At 43.0% G+C, this 18,496-nt stretch overlaps 1 protein-coding gene and 1 long non-coding RNA gene across 2 annotated transcripts in view; one reads left to right on the top strand and one right to left on the bottom strand.

Annotated features, from left to right (window-relative positions):
- The window catches only part of LOC121861903, a 140,257-nt gene extending 131,128 nt beyond the window's left edge, over window positions 1-9,129 (top strand). The window contains exon 3 of the long non-coding RNA XR_006088124.1: window positions 9,066-9,129. This is a non-coding gene — a long non-coding RNA (uncharacterized LOC121861903). The remainder of the gene's footprint in view (window positions 1-9,065) is intronic.
- Window positions 9,130-12,246: 3,117 nt separating this feature from the next.
- LOC121863560 (circumsporozoite protein-like) lies at window positions 12,247-13,044 on the bottom strand. The gene has a single exon (XM_042362262.1). The coding sequence runs from the start codon at window positions 13,042-13,044 to the stop codon at window positions 12,247-12,249; it is 798 nt and encodes a 265-aa protein (XP_042218196.1).
- Window positions 13,045-18,496: the final 5,452 nt, after the last annotated feature.

Raw genomic sequence — 18,496 nt, 5'->3', positions numbered from 1 at the left:
GCGCTATGCTACGTCACAACACCGTATTACAGATGGCGAGCAAAAGACAAACAGTGTATGACTTTGTAGTTCGTTATAAGGAGCCGTTAAAAGAGACTGTTGAATATATGTAAATCTCTGGTGTACGATCTGGGTGAAGGTGAGAGAGAGAGAGTGTGTGTGTGTGTGTGTTTTGCTGTAATCATTTGTGGTGAAAGGTAAGTATCGTGGTGTTTCTGTGTTTGTTTAGATAGATGTGTATACCTGAAGGTGATTAGAGAGTACAGGTTAGGTTAGTGTTAGGTTAGGTTTGGTTAGGTTAGGTTAGGTTAGTGTTAGGTTAGGTTTGGTTAGCTGATCCATTGAATGTTCGCCGGAGGATTTTTCTTGTCAAAATTTTTTATTTTGGGAAACTTCTTGGACGAGGTTGGTTAGGTTAGGTTTGGGCAGCCGTATGTTGTAAACATTACAATATATTCGGGAACATCTTTCAGGAATGTTTATTAGATCAATGTTTAGGTCACTGGAATGTTTTGTTGATCCTATTTAGTAAAAATCGAGAAGTTATTAATATTATTACATTATTTTTTTATTTTTCCAAGAGTTTCTTCTGTTTCTCCTCTCTCTCTCTCTCTCTCTCTCTCTCTCTCTCTCTCTCTCTCTCTCTCTCTCTCTCGTTGTTGTTGTTGTAGAGATTGTCGGACCATAGTCCGACACGGGCCTTTGCTTATAGGCGGCCCGTTTGGTGGTTCGGGCTGGAGCTCCAGGAGCAGCCAGACCGGATTTGGGATTGGAGGTGGTCCCACCTGCAGATTGGAGGGATACTGCAGGTTGCAAGTGTGAGCGGACCCCCGATCAGTGGACGCTTACCACCGGCCCCCACTCTTGGACGTGGTCAGCCTCGGAGTGGCGCGCCCCCCGAACTGGGGTCCGCACTTGCTGGGAGAGGATGCTTTCTAAGCTATCTGGGTGGTGGGTATCGTGTGATCACCCGGAGTAGGTGGTGAATGTGGTCTGTGTGGGCCTTTCGGGTTAGAGTGGCCGCTGGTGTTGTGTGTGTTTCTTGGGAGATTTGAGTTCTGTCTCGGAGGCTTTGTGTGACCTTGCAAGCGAGGAGATAGTGTTCAAGTGGGTTGGCTGCTGGCTCCTGACAGTAGGTGCATTCCATGACGTCGTTTCCGATCATCTGCCAGGAGCACTTGTACCCTAGTCGTAGTCGGTGAAGGTTGACTTGGGTTTGTCTTGGAGTTTTCTTGTCTGCGAAAGGTGGTTCCCCTTTTGTGGCCGCCAGGTACCATTTGGCTGATTGGGAACCAGCGTTGAGTGCGTGAAGGAAGCTCTTTTTGATGTGGAGCTTGGTAGTCTTTCTGAGGTGATTCTTGATCTGTTGCACACTTGCTGGAACTTGGATGTGTACGCTACTAGAACGTGTAGCTGCCTTGGCTGCTTCGTCTGCCACGTCATTTCCTCCGATCCCTACATGACTGGGAATCCAGTGTAAGACGACTGGTCGGTGTTGGCTTTGGAATTCCTGTAGCTGTGCGAGGATCGAGGTGATGATGTGGACGTTGTCTCTTGGTTGACTGTGTTGCAGCGCCTGCATGGCCGATTTCGAGTCCGTGTGCTCTCTCTCTCTCTCGTCCCGTTTTCTACAGGGAGGACTACGAAGAATGAACCAATGAACCATCTTAACCTAACTTAACCTAACCACCCTAACACTAACCTAACCCAATCCAACCTAACCTAACCTAACTAAGCTAACCAAACTACACAATTAGGTACATTCTTATTAGCATCACATACGAGGGTAATTTATCTTACGACTCTGATAATCTGGTTGCATCTGTCACAAGGCACCACTAAATTTGTGTGTGTGTGTGTGTGTGTCTGTATTTGTGTATACATGTGTGTCTGTGTTTGTGTATAAAAATGTGTGTATATGTGTGCCTGTGTGTGTATGTATGTCTGTATATAGATATATAAATTAACTGCCCAGTATTATTATCAGCAGTGTACCATGTCCGTATATAACAGTGTCCACCGGCATTATTTATTTTATTTTATTTTCACTATATCAGTTTTCAGTGCATATGTAACTGTGTGTGTGTGTGTGTGTTTTGCATTACTGTATATCATGTATTGTGTTTCAGGGTAATTCACTGCACAAAGCACTTAACTTATGCCGTTGACCTAAACTGGATAGTGTGATTCATATTTATGTGGTAAATATCAAGGATATCAATGATGATAATGATAATAATAATAATAATAAAGCTTTCGTAATGATAAAAAAATAAAAGTAACAAGAAAAACAAATAATGATAAGAACATAAGAATGGAGGAAACTGCAGCGGGCCTATTGGCCCATACTGGGCAGTCCCGTTTACACCGAACCCCTATTGCTTATATTAGCATCCAACCTATGTTTGAAGCTAGTCAGCGCATTCGAGTTAATGATGATATTTGGTAACTTGTTTTATTCATCCACTACTCTGTTTCCAAACCAGTGTTTACCTATTTCACTCCTAAATCTAAATATGTCTAATTTAAAACCATTGTTACGAGTTCGCTCCTGGTTGGATAGTTTGAGTACCTTTGTAATGTATCCCTTTGTTTAGCCCTGCCTTCCATTTATACACCTCTATCAGGTCGCCCCTCGCTTTACGTCTCTCGAGGGAGTGCAAATTAAGATGCTTTAACCTGTCTCTATACTCAAGGTTCCTAATGCCCGGGATTAGTCTTGTCATTCTCCTCTGAATTCTTTCCAAGGATTCTATATCCATTCTGTAATACGGTGACCAGAACTGAACTGCGTAATCCAAGTGTGGTCTCACAAGAGCAAGATACAGTTTTAGGATGACCTCGCTAGTCTTGTAAGTAACACTCCTTTGTATGAACCCAAGTACTTTATTAGCCTTGTTACGAGCAAAAACACATTGTTTACTTGGCTTAAGGTTCCTACTTATCATTACTCCTAAATCTCTCTCGCAGTCGGATTTCTCTATGGCATCATTGTTCATCTGGTATCTGGTTCCCTGTTTACATCTCCTATACTGAGTACTTTACATTTGTCCACGTTGAATTTCATCTGCCATTTTTCAGACCATTCGAAAAATTTGTTTAGATCTTCCTGTAGTTTTGTGGAGTCCTCGTCAGATTTAATAACACGTCCTATTTTAGTGTCATCAGCAAATTTGCTTATGTTGCTGTCTATGCCGATATCTATGTCGTTTATGTATATAATAAATAATAATGGTCCAAGTACTGAGCCTTGGGGAACTCCACTTGTGATGTTGCTCCAATGGGACTTAGTGCCATTAATGCTCACTCGCTGTTTCCTGTCCTGTAACCACGCCCTAATCCATTTAAGGATATTACCTTTGATTCCATGTGCTTCTACCTTTCTAATTAGTCTTTCGTGGGGGACTCTGTCGAAGGCTTTGCTAAAGTCGAGATATACCACATCATAATTGTGCCCCTCGTCCACCGATTCGAAAACTGATGAAAAGAATGTTAATAGATTAGTTAGACATGAACGTCCGCTTGTGAAGCCATGCTGGGAATCATTGATCAATCCGTGCTTCTCCAGGTGATTTCGAATAGAGTTTGAAATGATTGCTTCCAGTAATTTGCCTACTATTGATGTTAGACTGATTGGGCGGTAGTTAGAGAATAGTGATCTATCCCCCTTCTTGAAAATCGGTATTACATTCGCTATCCTCCAGGATTCTGGTACTACACCTGTTTTTAAGGACATGTTAAACAACTTTGCTAAGGGCATACTAAGCTCTTCCTTACATTCCTTTAATACTCTGGCAAATATCTCATCGGGACCAGGTGACTTATTAGGCTTTAGTTTGTCTATTTGCTTACTAACATCGTTACTAGTCACTAGTCACTAGTCATGTTTAAATTTTCGGTGGTGAAAACTGTTGAAAAATATTTATTCAAATTATTGCTCATTTCTCTGTCGTTATCAGTGAGCTCGCCGGTGTCTGACCGTATTGGTCCAATCTTTTCTCGTGTTTTAGTTTGATACATTTGGTAGAATCCTTTGGGGTTTGTCTTCGCCTCCCTTGCTATCCTTACCTCATTATTCCTCTTGGCTTTCCTTATCTCGGTTTTAACCCTACTTGCCAATGCCCTATAATAATCCCGGAGGTGAATTTCGTAAAAAAATCAATATGGACAACATGCACTAATATGTTACAACACAAAGTTACCTCAGCAACAACCCCCCCCCCACCACATAGTTAAACAGGTTACACAAGCTGTATTATGTACTAGATCTATCGATACTTCTATTAATCCTCTTGATACTTGATCAATAGATATCCTTGTCTGATCTAATCCTCTCTCTCTCTCTCTCTCTCTCTCTCTCTCTCTCTGTCTCTCTCTCTCTCTCTCTCTCTCTCTCTCTCTCTCTTTCTCTCTCTCTCTCTCTCTCTCTCTCTCTCTCTTGCTCTTGCTGTGAACCCCCAGGAAATAGTGTTTCTGGGGGTTCATAGAGAAGTGGTGTTTTAGATACTCCTGGGAATCTTAAATAATTGTCTGAAAGTAAGTGTTGGGTTCGGGTTTGGTGTTGCGGGTTCGGGGTTTGGATGTTGGGTTTGGGTTTGGTGTGTAAGTACTATAAGTGTGTGTGTGTGTGACAGTAATTTTACACTAACACATACGTAACAACTACTTAAATCTTTCCTAATCTACTTAACACTTTTAATATTACTTCAGTAAATAACGATTATCTAGTGTCGTATCTCGTACTTATAAAAGTGTCCAAAGTTCACTTGCAGTATTAACTAAAGTAGGTTATAATTATTCACTTTACGTAACTATTACTTAAATCTTTTCCAAGTTACTTAAATCCTTTAGCTGATATAAGAGATTAATATTTCGGAGTGTAACTTATACTTATGTCTCAAGTTTATCTTTTATAAGTTACTTAAGGCAGAAATGTGAGCCGATGTTAGTTTTGTTGATTGCAAGATAGTGTAGTATTGGTGCTGAACTGTGTATGATATCTAGTTACGGGTTATGATGGTGAGGTGAGGGAGAGAGGAAGAGGGGGTGGGTGTGAGGGGGACAGGAGACAGAGGGAGAGAGGGAGAAAAGTGTAAAGGAGAGATGGAGAGAGAGAGGAAAGAATGAAGGAGAGAAATATAGAAGGATAAGATAGAAGGGGAGAGATAATTATATGGTTGAGAGGGAATACCATTATAGATAAGATAATATACGGGTTATATAGGGGACACACACACACACACACACACAAGGGAAAGACGGAATAACCTAACCTTAGACTTTCACACATACACCAAAGATTAATAGATGTATTTGATCGTTTTGGGGAGGGATCCATAAATAGTGAAGAAGTGATGGGTGATTGGAGGGAACAGCCCCAAGGGAAGGATAAATGAGAGGTATTGGAGAGAGAGAGAGAGAGAAAGAAAGATAGGGAGGGAAGGAGGAGAGAGAGAGAGAGAACACGCAGTTAGAGAGCGCACGCCATCCAGATACGGATTGGTTGGGAATTTTTAAAGCACCTAACTTAATCTAACCTAAAACTAACCTAATCTAACCTAATCTAACCTAACCAAGGGCCTCCATCACCAGTCCAGTCACACACTAAACTGGCTGACGGTCGCTGCCTAGTTGCTGTGAAAAAAAAAAAAACGATTTATCTAAAACACATTGAAAGAAACGGAGAAGGCAAAATGGCGCCCCACCCTCAGTTCGTTGTTTCCAGGCAGAGTTTGTGGAGGTGTGTCCAGCAGCGTCTCACGGTAGGAGGGAGGAAGAGAGGGAGAGAAGAGGAGGGAGGGCGAGGTTTGGATGGAAAGATGAGAGGAGGGAGGGAGAAAGGGAAGAGGAGAGAGAGAGGGAGGAAGAGGAGGAGGGAGGGTAGTGAAAGGAAACTGCATGATTTTATGTGCCCTAACTCTTCCCCTCCCCTCCCAGACAATCACACCCTTAGACTCCTATTAATAATTGGCCGAGGTAATGAGATGCAAATGGATTAATAATAAAAGAGGGGGTAGAGGTGAGGGGAGGGTAAGGGTGGTCAGGGGTAGGGGTGGTCAGGGGTAAGGTTGAGTAGGGGAAGAGGTTGGTGAGGTAAGGGTGTGGTCAGAGTTAAGGGTAAAATTGGTGAGGTTGGGTGGTAAGTGGTAAGGTGGTGAGGTGAGGGTGGTAGAGGTGGTAAGAGTTGGTCAGGGTGGGGTGGTCAGGGGGTAGGATGGTAGGGGTAAAGAATTGTGGTCAGGGCTAAGGTTGGTAGGGAGTAAAGTGGTGAGAAGTGGGAATTGGGCTGAGGGAGTAGGGGGTAAGAATTGGTGAGGGTAAGAATTGAGTGAAATTAGTAGAGGTGGTCAGGGTAAGGGTGGTCAGGGAATTAGGGTGGTCAGGGGTGGGGTGAGTAAGTGGTAGAATTGGTCAGGGGAGTAGAGGTGGAGTCAGGAGTAGGGGTGGTCAGGAGATGAGATGGTAGGGGTAAGAATTGGTCAGGAAAGGGTGGGTCAGGGGTAAAAGATTGGTAAGGGAGTGGGGTGGTGAGGGAGTAGGGTGGTGAGGAGTAGAGAGTGAACGAGGGTAAGGATTGTGTGGTGGGGGTAGGGTGGTCAGGGGTAAGAGATTGTGGGGTAAGAATTGGTGAGGTAGTAAGGTGAGGGGTGGGGGTGAGATGGGTAAAGGGTGGTGAGGGTGGGGGTAGGGGTAGTGGGGAGTGGGGTGGTGAGGGGTTTAATGAGATTGAAGTTGCCTTTGAATATTTATGGTGGAGACAGACTTACATACGAGTGTTAATCCGCTGGTAATCTCTCAGGTTGATGAATATTTGATACTAATCATTCACATCTGGTATGTTGAATATTTGTACTGGTGGGCGAATTGTTCTGTGCTGGCTATAATAATAATAATACTAATAATAATAATAATAATAATAAATCAATAGTGTTAATAATATTGATAGTAATGAATGATGATAATAATATAAAATTGATAACAATAATAACGACAACAACAGAAGCACCAATAACAATAATAATAATACGACAACATCAATAACAACAAAAACAACAACAATAATAATAATAATAATAATAATAATAATAATAATAATAACAAACAACAATAACAATCACCCACCGTCCCTCCTCCGTGTTATAAGAAGAACAAAACAGGTAGTCGCCGAAGAAGTACTGCCTGCCTCTGGATGTTATTGGCCAGGCGGGGGGAGTCAGGCACCACCACCATCAGTATTACCAACACAGGCGTTGATCTTCCCACCCTGGCGTGTTAAATATGGTAATCCATCAATCATCTTCGCGCGAATTAATTGACATAAAATAGAGGATTATTCGGTAGTAATTGACAGAGTAAAAACTTAAAATTACCAGGAATTACTTTTTTTGGGTGTAAGAATGTCAGAATTTTCCTCGTAAATTACCACCACCACCAGCCGGACTAGTCAGTGAATGGTAACATGTCATAATCAGCTGGTCCTTCTCTTATTCTTCTTCCTCTCTTTCTTCTCTTCCTCCTTCTTCTTCTTCTCCTCCTCCTCCTCTTCTTCTTCTGTTCCTCCTCTTCCTCACCCACGCTTGTCATCGTCGTCAGCAGTGAGAGGGCAACACACGATGCTTGACTGACTGCCTCCTGTTGCTTGAGTGTGTTGTTTTGATTTTTGGCTCTTTGTTTGGTTAGGTTAGGTTAGGGTGTTTAAATCAACGGGTGAAATAAAACTAGGGTGTCTAATCTTCAACAACAAAAGCTATATACCCCCCCCCCCTCGCCTGCCCCCTTGGCTGTGATTGGTCAGTAAGAAGTGCGCTTTTCCTAACCTTTGCTGACCTGACATGACCTGTCCTGACCAATGACCATGTTGTTGTTTTCATCAAGTGCGTCTTACAGGCAGTGACCAATGGTTTGCCATAACGAAGGTCACACACACACACCTGAGCACGTAATAACAGAGGCTCCACTAAATTATATATTTTTCGGGTAATTTGTCTATCTAACATTTACAACATAATGTACCTGTAGTTTAGATTACTAACCTAGCCAAACTTAACCTGGTAGTAATTGACCAATCATATCCCAGGTAGTAATTGGCCAATCATATCCCAGGTGAATGATTAGCGAGTGCAGGTACTGGGTGCGGCTGTTTTTTTCTGAGGGTAATAAGAACATAAGAATGGAGGAAACTGCAGCGGGCCTATTGACCTATACTGGGCAGTCCCGTTTACACCCAACCCCTATAGCTCATATAAGCATCCAACCTGTGTTTGAAGCTGTCCAGCTATACACTCTACCTTAATTACCTAATGTTTACTTAGCACCAGGTACAAAAATATAATGTTAAGGTAGAGTATTATTTTTGTTTAACCCCTTTGAGGACGATGATTTAACCCTTTGAGGACGATGATTTAACCCTTTGACGACGATGATTTAACCCTTTGAGGACGATGATTTAACCCTTTGACGATGATGATTTAACCCTTTGAGGACGATGATTTAACCCTTTGAGGACGATGATTTAACCCTTTGACGACGATGATTTAACCCTTTGAGGACGATGATTTAACCCGATGATTTAACTCTTTGAGGACGATGATTTAACCCTTTAAGGACGATGATTTAACCCTTTGAGGACGATGATTTAACCCTTTGAGGACGATGATTTAACCCTTTGACGACGATGATTTAACTCTTTGAGGACGATGATTTAACCCTTTAAGGACGATGATTTAACCCTTTGAGGACGATGATTTAACCCTTTGAGGACGATGATTTAACCCTTCAGGACTCAAAGGGTTTATTGAATGTATCTTGTTATGTTTTGGTATTTGTGTGTTGTTTAGTTGTTGTGTTTTGTTCTCTCAGTTTAAGTTAACAGGTTTATGTGTGTTCTAATGTGTGCTGTTATGAGGAATGTTTATTATTATTGTTATTATTACTGTTATTTGTTGTTTTATTTGTTATTATTATTATTATTATTATTATTATTTGCTGTTGTAATTGTTGTTTTTGTGGTTGTCATTATTATTTCTTCTTCTTCTTCTTCCTATTATTATTATTATGTCTTTCAGGCAGAGTGTCAAGGCTTCACCAGCTGTCGGTTGTCATAGCAGGAATACAGAAGTAGTGAGGTAAGTGAAGTAAATGAAGTAGTGAAGTACTGTACTGAAGCCGTAAAGGTGAGAGGCAATGAGTGATACAGGTGCTGGGCTTGTGGTTACCTGTGTGTGTGTGTGTGTGTGTGTGCGTGTGTGTGTTAGTGTTATATTATTCGGATTACAAGCTTATTAACCATCCGAGCGTAATGGTTTAGGTTAGGTTAGGTTAGACTAGGCTAGGCTAGGCTAGGCTAGGTTAGGCTAGAGAAGCCACAAGGACACACACTACACAATTACCATGACTCACCTGACAACTACCGACCATCATCCCCGACCCCCGACTCCCACCAACTCCCGGGACCCCCGGACCCCCGAGCCTGAAACGGTGTCAGTTGACACACAGATGACACCCTCCCCTCTCTCTCCCCCCTCCCCCCTACCTGGTGAATCTCGCTACAACCTGTCAATTATGGACGCTCTAAACACACTAGTAGTTGCTGTGTGTGTGTGTGTGTGTTTAGTTGTGTGTGTGTGTGTTTAGATGTGTATGTATGTGTGTGTGTGTGTTTAGGTGTTATGTATGTATGTATGTCCATTATGTCCCAGATTGTGTGTATATACTATACAGCCGTCTTGTTGTGAATACACCCGTACGCATAATACAGTAGCGACGTAATGGTAGGATGAACAACGACATTATTAATAGAGAAAACAGGAACCAGATTTTGTTCACAGTATAATTGAGAGAGAGAGAGAGAGAGAGAGAGAGAGAGAATTAGTTCTTGGTAAACAATAAACAAATATATATTTGTTTCTCGTGTCTGTGTTGTGTATTACTGTCTTACAACGCTTTACAACCTTCCTGGAAATAAAATAACAACTTGTAACTAATGAAAGAAAATGGGATCTTAATGAACTCAGTAAACAACCCCAACACACACACACACAGTTTGTTTTACCTGATTATTTAACACCCTAACGCTACCACTAACACCACTCCGTAACACCACTCCCTCCAACACTAACACCACTCCCTCCACCACTAACACCTCCCTCCTACAAACACCACCACTCCCACCACCAAACACCACCACTCCCACCACCACTAACACCCTCCATAACACCACTCCTCTCCAACCCAAACACTCACTCCCACCACACCACCACCACTCCCACTCCGTAACACCACTCCCTCCACCACAAACACCACCACTCCCCACCACCACAACACACCACTCCCACCACCACTAACACCCCACCCTCCTCCACCACAAACACCACCACTCCCTACCACTAACACCACTCCCTCCACCACACACCCTCCTTACCACCACTAACACCACTCCCTCCACAAACACCACTCCCTCCACCACCCCCTCCACCACAACACCACTCTCCCACCACTAACACCCTCCACTCCACAAACACCACCACCACCACAACACCACCACTCCCACCACCACTAACACCTCCCCACCACCCCACCACCCCACCACCACCTCACCCTCCTCCACCACTAACACCTGCTCCCTCCTACTAACACCACTCCCTCCACCACAACCCACCACCCCCACCACCACTAACACCCTCCCCTCCCTCCACCACTACTAACTCACCTCACCACCCCACCACCACCCCTAACCACCTCCTCCACCACCACTAACACCACCACTCCCACCACCACCCCACCACTCCCTCCCACCACCTAACACCACCACTCCCACCACCACTAACACCCTCCCTCCACCACAAACATCCCACCACCTCCACCACCACACTAACACCCTCCCTCCACCACCCTAACACCACCACCACCACCACTCCACCTTAGTCAACTACCGCTCTTGTTAACTCACCTTACTCCCCTAACAATGTTCTTATTGCGGCCACTGAACATGGAAGGTAGAAATAAACGTGTATAAGTATTGTGTTACAGAGACCCCGTGTGTGTGTGTGTGTGTGTGTGCGCGTGCGTGCATGCGTGCGTGTGTGTGTGCGTGCGTGCGTGTCCGTGTGTGTGTGTGTGTGTGTGTGTGTGTGTGTGTGTGTGTGCGCTGTTATTTTGCCATTACTAGATGTGTTGTATCATTTTAATTTCTACCCTAAGGTATAAATTAACAGTTGGGTAATTAATTTTACGCAAAAAATAATGAAATAAAATATTATGGTTAAATGAGCGTAAGAACTAAACAGCGCATATAATAATAAAATCTATTACTACTACTAAAACTACTACTACTACTACTACTACTACTACTACTACTACTACTACTAATAATAATAATAATAATAATAATGATAATAATAATAATAATAATAATAATAATAATAATAATAATAATAATAATAATAATAATAATAATAAATTTCACCATTTTTGTTTTAATAAAATAAAAAAATCGAGAAAAAAATATTCACTTGGCAGAGATAAGTAGATGACGTCATGGATGGCTGTACCGGAAACACCTACGTCATAAATAGTTCCAACATGGCCGCCTCTCTCTCTCTCTCTCCGCTAATTAAACTATACTCTTCTCCAGATATATATTTGGCAGTCACTTAACTTCAAGCTTTGGCAAATCTTAGTTAGAATCATGTTAAGGTTAAGTTAAATGCAGTTAGATAAGTGTTTTAACGGTCCCCTAATGTAAATAAGTGGCTTGTGTTGTTTTCGTTTAGGTCAAGGTCAAGGTCAGGTCAGGTCAGGGATAGAATGATGTGGCGAAATGTATGACCGTCATAATGTTGGTTAGGTTAGGTTATAATAGGTTAGAAGTGGTTTTGTTTGAATAGCCCAAGAGAAGGTTAGGTTAGGTTAGGTTAGGATAGGTTGTTAGTTTTGGATAAGTTAGATTAGGATAGGTTAGGTTAGGGTAGGTTGGGTTAGATTGGGACAGTGGAAGTCAGGTTGGGTTAGGTTAAGATATGATAGGAATGGTCATGTTAGGTTAGGACAGGTGAAGTTGGGTTAGGTTAGGATAGGAATGGTTAGACTATGATATGAATGGTCATGTTAGGATAGGTTAGGTTAGGATATATCACGTTAGGTTAGGTTACATCGCGTTAGGTTAGGTTAGGATAAGATATATCACGTTAGAACCTAAAGTTAACCATGCGCGCCACACATTTATCCAAATGCTTTTATTAAGGACAATTAATAACGTCGTGATCTCTTTTGTGTAGTGAGTGTCTGTCTGGCTGGCTGGCGAGTGTGTCCTTCTGTCCTGCTGGCTGGCGAGTGTGTCTTTCTGTCCTGCTGGCTGGCGAGAGTGTCTTTCTGTCCTGCTGGCTGGCGAGTGTGTGTCTGTCCTGCTGGCTGGCGTGTGTCTTTCTGTCCTGCTGGCTGGCAGTGTCTTTCTGTCCTGCTGGCTGGCTGAGAGTGTCTTTCTGTCCTGCTGGCTGGCAGAGTGTGTCTCTGTCCTGCTGGCTGGCAGAGTGTCTTTCTGTCTGCTGGCTGGAGTGTGTCTTTCTGTCCTGCTGGCTGGCAGAGAGTGTCTTTCTGTCCTGCTGGCTGGCGAGAGTGTCTTTCTGTCACTGCTGCTGGCTGGCAGTGTGTCTTTCTGTCCTGCTGGCTGGCGAGTGTCTTTCTGTCCTGCTGGCTGGCAGAGTGGTCTTTCTGTCCTGCTGGCTGGCAGAGTGTCTTTCTGTGTCCTGCTTGGCTGTCTGTCCTGCTGGCTGGCAGAGTGTCTTTCTGCTCTGCTGCTGGCAGTGTCTTTCTGTCCTGCTGGCTGAGTGTCTTTCTGTCCTGCTGGCTGGCGAGAGTGTGTCTTTCTGTCCTGCTGGCTGGCGAGTGTCTTCTGTCCTGCTGTCTGGCTGGCTGGCGAGTGTGTCCTTCTGTCCTGCTGGCTGGCGAGTGTGTCTTTCTGTCCTGCTGGCTGGCGAGAGTGTCTTTCTGTCCTGCTGGCTGGTGAGTAAAAGTGTCTGTCTGTCTGTCTGTCTGGGGAGATGTCATCACTCCAGACAAACAGTGACCGCTGAGTGTGTCACACATAAGAACATAAGAATGGAGCAAACTGCAGCGGGCCTATTGTCCCATACTGGGCAGTCCCGTTTAGAACATAAGAAAATAAAAGAGTCTGCAATAGGCCGGTTGGCCTGTGCATGGCAGCTCCTGTCTAGAGTTACTACCACTCTCTATAATCCATGAATCTATCAAGCCTCCTTTTAAAACTTTCCAGAGTTCCAGCACTTACTACAAAGTTGCTAAGCTTGTTCCACTCGTCCACCACCCTATTTGTGAACCAGTTCCTTCCTATCTGCCTCCTAAACCTAAACTTATCCAACTTAAATCCGTTGCTCCGAGTCCTATCCTGCTCGGATATTATAAGAACTTTATCTATATCTCCTTTCTTGATTCCTTTCACACACTTAAATACTTCTATCATATCCCCCCGCACTCTTCGTCTTTCTAGGGAATGCAAGTTTAGTTTCTTTAACCTACTCTAGTGAATTGATATCCATTCTATAATAAAGGCATCAGAACTGAACCGCATAATCGAGGTGCGGCCTGACTAGCGCAAGATATAGTTGCAATAAGACCTCTGCATTCTTATTACTTACACGTCTAGATATAAAACCTAATACTCTGTTTGCCTTATTTCGATCATTAACGCACTGTTTTCTAGGCCGTAGGTCCTGGCTTACAAGTACCCCTAAGTCTCTTTCACCATTCGACTTCTCTAGGTTGATGTTGTTAAGGCTGTATACATTGCCAGTATTTGTTCTTTCAATATTAAGTATGCTGCACTTGCTGGTGTTGAATCTGCCAACCGAAAGTTTGGGACTCTGACCATATTGTCATTGTTTTTCGTTTCCCAATTTAGGGTGAACCTGATTTCTCTGTGATCACTGTTACCTAGTTCTTCCCCTACTGTGATATCTCTGATAATATTTTCTTTATTTGTTAATACTAGGTCTAATATATTGTCACCTCTAGTAGGTTCTGTAATTAGTTGTTTCAAAAATTTTTCCTGTACTGCGTCTAGGAAGTCTTCAGATTCATAGTCACCTACAATGTTGTCCCAGTCAATATTTCTGAAGTTCAAATCCCCCATAATGCATAGGTTGTTATATTTTGCTGCCCTACTCATTTCCTGCCATATGGGCTGAGCTGCTTCTTTCCCAAGACTTGGGGGCATGTAAATCACTCCCATAATTAGTTTTTCTCTTCCTTCCGTGATTTCTACCCATACAGACTCGGTTCCTATTTCACCCTTTATTGAATTATTAATACAACATTTTAATGTATCCTTGACGAAGAGTGCGACCCCTCCCTTTCCTCTCTACTGCGACCCCCCCTTTGGAGTGACAATTTCACGCTCCAGGGATGCAGACAACGTCTTTACCCCAGCACGAGACAAGTGTACTCCGTCACGACTGTACAGGTAGTCATTGCCATAGAATGGTTGCCAGCTATCAATGAATGCCCAACCATTGCTTGTACATGTTTTTCCAGTCGGCAATTTATGGCAATTGCCCTGGACAGCCATTCACGACCAACCCCTCTTCTAGGCAAGACACCACTTACTATCGGGATCCCTCCCCTATTTCTAACCCTCCCTAGCGCCTCCCTATACCTCTTGAAAAGTTCCTCACTCCTAACCTTTCCTCTGTCGTTTCCTCCCACACTAAGACACACTACTGGATTGGTACCCTCCCCTGACAAAACCCTATCTGTCCTCTCACCTACATGCCCTATCCCAGCCCCAAGAAAACACACCCTAGTCCTACGTTTCCTATCTCTTGCGCAAAAGGTCCTATCTAAAAACCTCACCTAGCTGTCCCCAACTACCACGACTTTACCACTGGGCAGGGTTTGAACAACTGCCCTTTCCTCTCCTTGCTCCATACCTTCCTGCCTCTTCTCTTCCTCGCCTGCTTCCTCCAACACTTGGTAGGGGTTACTGCACTCCACACCCTGGTCAGCTTTCCTGAGCCTGACCCTAGTCCCCTTGGAGACAACCACTCTCCACGCCTGCTCCTCCTTCGAAGCCCTCAGGACTGAAGGAGTTCAGTCCTGAGGGCTTCGTTCTCCCCCTTTAGAGCGTCTATCTCTCTCCTCAACTGCTCCAGCTGACTTAACAGAGTGGCCAAGTCGTCTCTCCTCACACTCCGTCCCTCTTCCCCCACAACACAACGATCCACGGCGGCCATTTCCTCTGGTCACTAACACGAGCACTCGGTCAGGTAGCGTATATTAGCTAGGTCAGGTAGCGTTTACACCCAACCAATATCGCTTATATATCCACCCAAACTAAGTTTGAAGCTTAGGTAACTTGAGACACACCCATAAGAGGCAAAAATAACCGCCTGAGTGTATGTATGAGTGTGTCTGAATGGTGAGTCTGTGTGTGGGGGGTGAATGAGTGAGTGAGTCTGTGTGGGTGAGTGTGTCTGAACGAGTGAGACTGTGTGTGTGTGTATATATGTGTGTGTGTGTGTATATGTGTGTGTGTGTGCGTGTGTATATATGTGTGTGCGTGAGTGTGACAGAATAGGTGTGTGTGTGTGTGTGTGTTGACGACCCTTTGATATGGATCCCAAAGTTTTCTATACCTTATGAATGAATGGAAATGAAATGACACCCCCGCTCTCTAGGTAGGTATAAAGTCAACCCTACCTTACCTTACCTTACCTTACCTTACCTTACCTTACCTTACCTTACCTCACCTCACCTTACCTCACCTCACCTTACCTTACCTCACCTCACCTCACCTGTAGTGGGAGGGTTTGGGAAGGTAACTGCCTCCCTTCCTCTGCCCTTATTGTATGTATTTTACGCCATTACTTATTGAGATCATTAATACCTGACCGAAGTGATAAGGTTTTTTTTTTCTATTTTATATGTATTCTTATTTTTATTTATTTTTATTACATTTTGTATATGATGATGTTAGTTGGTATAATTATGGGGGGCGTTAAAGAGACAGGGTGGTTAGGTTAGGATAGAGTTTAGTTGGGATAGAGTTTGGTTAGGATAGTGTTTAGTTTAGTTGGCGTTTGGTTAGGTAAGGTTGGGATAGGTTTAGTTTAGTTAGCGTTTGGTTGGTTAGGATAGTGTTTAGTTTAGTTAGCGTTTGCTTAGGTTGGGATAGAGCTTGGTTAGGATAGTGTTTAGTTTAGTTCGCGTTTGGTTAGGTTAGGTTAGGATAAAGTTTGGTTAGGAGAGTTAGTTTGGTTAGGTTAGGTTAGCGTATATACTAACATTAGGTAGCATTTGACATCTCCACTTAAAAAAAATCCTCTTTAAATAACCCAGTGTCGATAATGCTACCTGCACACGTCACTTAATTACAGGTAGGTGATGAGATACTCTGGGAAATTAATAAAATCTGTCGAAACTGTTTATTTTAATTTTATTTTTTATTTTTTTAATGTCACTCAATCTATTACGATATTCTTGTTATGTTATTGAAGGCTTTTGGTGATGAAGGAATAAATACGTTTAATTACTGATGTCTGAGTCACTAGTAGCAGCTTATGATGACAGGGTGGGAATTGGTTTTCATTTTAGCTTTCAGTGATGAGGGGGTGGTGCAGGGGGGTGAGGAGGGGGTGTGGGGTGAGGAGGGGGGTGTTGGGTGGGGGGTGTGGGGTGGGGGGTTGGTATGGTAATGTGGGTGTGTGTGTTTTTATATTTGTGTTTGTTTGTTGGTTGATGTTTTTAAGTATGTGTTTGTTGGTATCTGTTTGTATAGAAAAATAAAGACTTACAAAAATATAATAAATAAGAAACCAAACAACACAAAACTGACCATTTCTTAAAAAAAAAGGTAAATAAAATACCTCAGTTACTCCCTTTTATTACGTCACCTTTTGTTTCCATATCCCGACACAACTATTGAATCTCCCTTCAGTAAACAGCAAAACACTTCAACTCTCATTGTATATAATATTTAGGAATAATGTAAATAATGTTTGTGAAGTGTATAATGTATAATGGCAGTCTCCTTCATTATTAATATGAGTAGAAAATATTGTGCATGCGAGTTGGTGTAATGTACGTTTTCTGTTGTGTAGTTTAAATAGGTAAGTTACCCCTAGCGTAGGTTAGTGGGAGGTGGGTCGTAGAAAATGGATGGATGCTGTTGTTGTGTGTATCTGTCTGTCTTTCGTGTCTCTATTTTTCTCTTTCGTTCATTCTCTTCTCTTTTCTCTCTCTCTCTCTAAGAAACTTATACTATTAATTTCTCACGCATTCCAATAGGTAATTAACTGTGACCTATTAGTGAAATAAATTGGAAACAAGCTTGGGGTGTATAATCTTCAGGTGAAATAAATTGGTGTCACTTCAACCCACACACACACACACACACGTTTTGATCTTGTTTTTGAACTGAAGTGTGTGTGTGTGTGTGTGTGTGTGTGTGTGTGTGTGTGTGTGTGTGTTTCCCCCATCATTAACCTTTGATTGTAGTTTAGTTCACCGCTAAAGGGGAATGCGGAGACCTTAGCTGACAGACATATTGACGTACGTGATGAATAGTAGGGTGTGGCTATAGTGTGGTTGGTGGTATAATGTGGTTGGCGGTATAGTGTGGTTGCGGCTATAGTGTGGTTGCGGCTATAGTGTGGTTGGTGGTATAATGTGGTTGGCGGTATAGTGTGGTTGTGGATTTTACCTTCAAAACACGGAAGTTCTTAAGGAGTGTCAAAGTGATGATATAAGCAGTCATTCGCGATTTAATTTCACACGATTGACCTTTATTGTGTGTGTGTGTGTCAAGAATGATCTCTCTCTCTCTCTCTCTCTCTCTCTCTCTCTCTCTCTCTCTCTCTCTCTCTCTCTCTCTCTCTCTCTCTTTTACGTACATGCATACTTACATACATACAAAAACTTGCATACATACATAAACTTACACAATAATATAAACATACATACAATGAATATTTATATTTGCACACACACACACACACACACACACACACACAGAAGGCAGTGACCGCCCTAGTTGAGACTCCGTGTCTACGAGAATGATAAATGAGATTATACCTGTAACCCGTGTCGACCTGTGGTAATCCGTGGCAGCCTGTGGTAGTCCGTGGCAGCCTGTAGTAGTTCGTGGTAGCTTGTGGTAGTCCGTGGTAGCTTGTGGTAGTCCGTGGTAGCTTGCGGGAGCCCGTGGTAGCCTGTAGTAGTTCGTGGTAGCTTGTGGTAACTTGTAGTAAGTAGTCCGTGGTAAGAATATATGAATATAAGAATGGAGGAAACTGCAGCGGGCCTATTGGCCCATACTGGGCAATCCCATTTACACCCAACCCCTATAGCTCATATATCTATCCAACCTATGTTTGAAGCTATCCAGCGTATTCGAGTTAATGATGATATTTGGTAACTTGTTCCACTCGTCCACTACTCTATTTCCAAACCAATGTTTACCTATTTGGCGCCTAAACCTGAATAT

This window comes from Homarus americanus, unplaced genomic scaffold (assembly GCF_018991925.1).
Source record: "Homarus americanus isolate GMGI-L3 unplaced genomic scaffold, GMGI_Hamer_2.0 scaffold40248, whole genome shotgun sequence".
Lineage (NCBI taxonomy): Eukaryota > Metazoa > Arthropoda > Malacostraca > Decapoda > Nephropidae > Homarus > Homarus americanus.
This window is presented reverse-complemented; position numbering and strand designations above follow the sequence as displayed.